This window comes from Cebus imitator, unplaced genomic scaffold (assembly GCF_001604975.1).
Source record: "Cebus imitator isolate Cc_AM_T3 unplaced genomic scaffold, Cebus_imitator-1.0 Scaffold763, whole genome shotgun sequence".
NCBI classification, from domain to species: Eukaryota; Metazoa; Chordata; class Mammalia; order Primates; family Cebidae; genus Cebus; species Cebus imitator.
This window is the reverse complement of record NW_016108078.1, coordinates 453,982-456,535: the sequence shown is the minus strand read 5'-3', so window position 1 is coordinate 456,535 and position 2,554 is coordinate 453,982. Positions and strand designations below refer to the sequence as shown.

Below are 2,554 nucleotides of genomic sequence, written 5' to 3'. Positions count from 1 at the left end.
TACAATAAGGGAAATTTGACCTAGTAAAGGAAAGTCAAGGAAAGCTTCACTGAGAAAGTGATGATTAAGCAGAGCTCTGAAGGATGAGTAGGTGTTAGCTAGGTGAAGAGGAGCGAATAATGATTCCATGTGGAAAGGACAGCACACGCAAAAGCCCTGTATGAGGAAAGGAGCATGCAGGGATTGCGAGTAGGCCAGTTTGCCTGAAGTGAAGAGAGCAAGGAGGAGTTAGTGTACAATGGATCTAAGGTAGACGGGGTCTTAAAAGTGGAATGATAAGGAATTTCATCTGTATTTTAAGAAAGATAAAAAGCCATTTAAGCCCTAGAGTTGACATGATGATCAGACTTGTTTTTTGAAAATACGACTCTGACTCAAGCAAGAAAAAAGGATTATTTATCGGAGGTAAAGGTAGATGTTGGCAGACCAGTTAAGAGCTAGTCATGGTAAGCTGGACGCAGTGGCTCATGCCTATATCCCAGCACTTTGGGAGGTTGAGGTGGGTGAATCGTAAGATCAGGAGTTCAAGACCATCCTGGCCAACATGGTGAAACCCCATCCCTAGTAAAAATACAAAAATTAGCTGGGCATGGTGGCACATGCCTGTAATCCCAGCTACTCAGGAGGCTGAGGCAGGGGAATCACTTGAACCCAGGCAGTGGAGGTTGCAGTGAGCCGAGATCACGCCACTGCACTCCAGCCTGGGTGACAGAGCAAGACTGTCTCAAAAAAAAAAAAAAAAAAAAAAAAAAAAAAAAAAAAAGAGTCATGGTAACTCTTGACTGGTCTGGAAGATGGGAGAAGCTGAGTTGAAGAGAAGTGAACAGATTCCAAAAAATGCTTAAGAGATAAAATGGACAAGATTTGGTGATGGAATGGATGTATGGTGAAGGGGAGGTATGAAGGCTAGGTTTCTGGCTCGCATAACTGGATACTATTCTAGTATACCAACCACCGAGATGGGGAATGTGAGCAGACAGTGTGCTTGGTAGGGGAAGATCACACATTTGGTTTTTAGGCATTTGTTTCTGAGATGCCTTTGAAATATCCAAGAGAAAATGTATAACCTCTCCAATTTGTCTTTTTTAAAAAATCAGGTTATTATCTATAAACTAATAATGTTCATCATTTAATCAGTGTAGAAAAGTACAAATTTTAAAATATCACCTTCAAATCCCACCACCCAGAAATAATTTTCATTAACTTTAGATAAACATCATGTCAAGTATCTTTCTATGTATATATGCATGGAAATAACTTTATGAAAAGGTAAGGCAAGGCAGTTCTGAACATGCCATTAATTAAAGTACATAATTATGGTTAGCATATAGAAAGGTACTCCAAAAATGGTAGTCACTGATAGTAATAATAGGAATAGTAAACCAAAAAGACTAGGAAGGAATATTTATTTGTGCAGCAGCAATAGAAAAAAAAAGAATAGGAAGGAATATATAGATTGATAAAAGCATATACCAAATAAACTGATCTTTTGTTTTTATTTTTGTTTCTGTTAGAATACTCCATCTACTATGGGCTACACACCAACATGGATTTCTTCTCTGTCCCAAATCCGTGGAGCTGTCCCAACTTCCTTGCCACAAGGACTCTCACTCCCTTCATTTCCTGGGCCATTATCATCATACGGAATGCCCCATGTTTGTCAGTATAATGCTGTGGGAGGGACGGCGTATCCAGTCCAGTGGGTAGGAATTTCAGGAACAACACAACCGTCTATAGTAATTCCCACCCAATCTGGGGGACCATTCCAGCCAGGGATGAATATGCAGCCATTTCCAACTTCATCAGTGCAGAATCCTGCCACAATCCCTCCTGGGCCTAAATGAATCATAGTAGATGATGAAGAAAAGGGAGGTTTCTTCTGAATTGTTTTCAGGACACCTAAGATATTAAACTTTGTTCCTCTTGGGTTCTGTCATATTTTCGCTCATTTGAGTTTACTTTAGACTATATATTTTTTGTTTCAGTGTGATATTTGATACAGCTCATCATTCTGCAGAAACGTGCAGTTTGCACATAGAACACTGTACACAGAAAAGTTTTTTCACTTCAAATTCTGTCCTCTTTGATACTTGATTTTTTAAAAAATACTGTTCAGAATGCTTTAATAAGCTCAGCTTGAGCATTACCATTTCCAGGATACTTTCCTTGAATTATTGAGAAGCCCCCTACCCGTACCCCCCCCCTTTTTTTAACTGCTGCTATATGCAGCTGGATACTTTCCTTTAAAAATGTTTAAAAATTATTTAGATTGATTCTCCCCAAATGTGGATGAACTGAGACCTTCCATCAGCCAGAGTCTTATGGAATCTTCACATGTTTGTCTTAGGTTTACCTTTCACAGAAGGCAGGGTAACTTGCTGCAGGAAACGTTTTGGTGTATAAAATTAGAACAATTTTTTTTTTGAGATGGAATCTCTCTCTCTGTCGCCCAGGCTGGAGTACAGTGGTGTGATCTTGGCTCACTGCTGCAACCTCTGCCTCCTGGGTTCAAGCAATTCTCCTGCCTCAGCCTCCTGAGTAGCTGGGACTAGGC

General features: G+C 40.0%; 1 protein-coding gene across 5 annotated transcripts in view; it reads left to right on the top strand.

Annotated features, from left to right (window-relative positions):
* Positions 1-1,938, top strand: part of WNK3 (WNK lysine deficient protein kinase 3) — a 176,025-nt gene extending 174,087 nt beyond the window's left edge. For all 5 annotated transcript variants that reach the window (XM_037735263.1, XM_017519653.2, XM_017519655.2 and 2 more), the window contains one exon: positions 1,515-1,938. In XM_037735263.1, the coding sequence (XP_037591191.1) occupies positions 1,515-1,844 (330 nt within the window). In that variant the 3' untranslated portion in view covers positions 1,845-1,938. The remainder of the gene's footprint in view (positions 1-1,514) is intronic.
* The last annotated feature ends 616 nt before the right edge of the window (positions 1,939-2,554 follow it).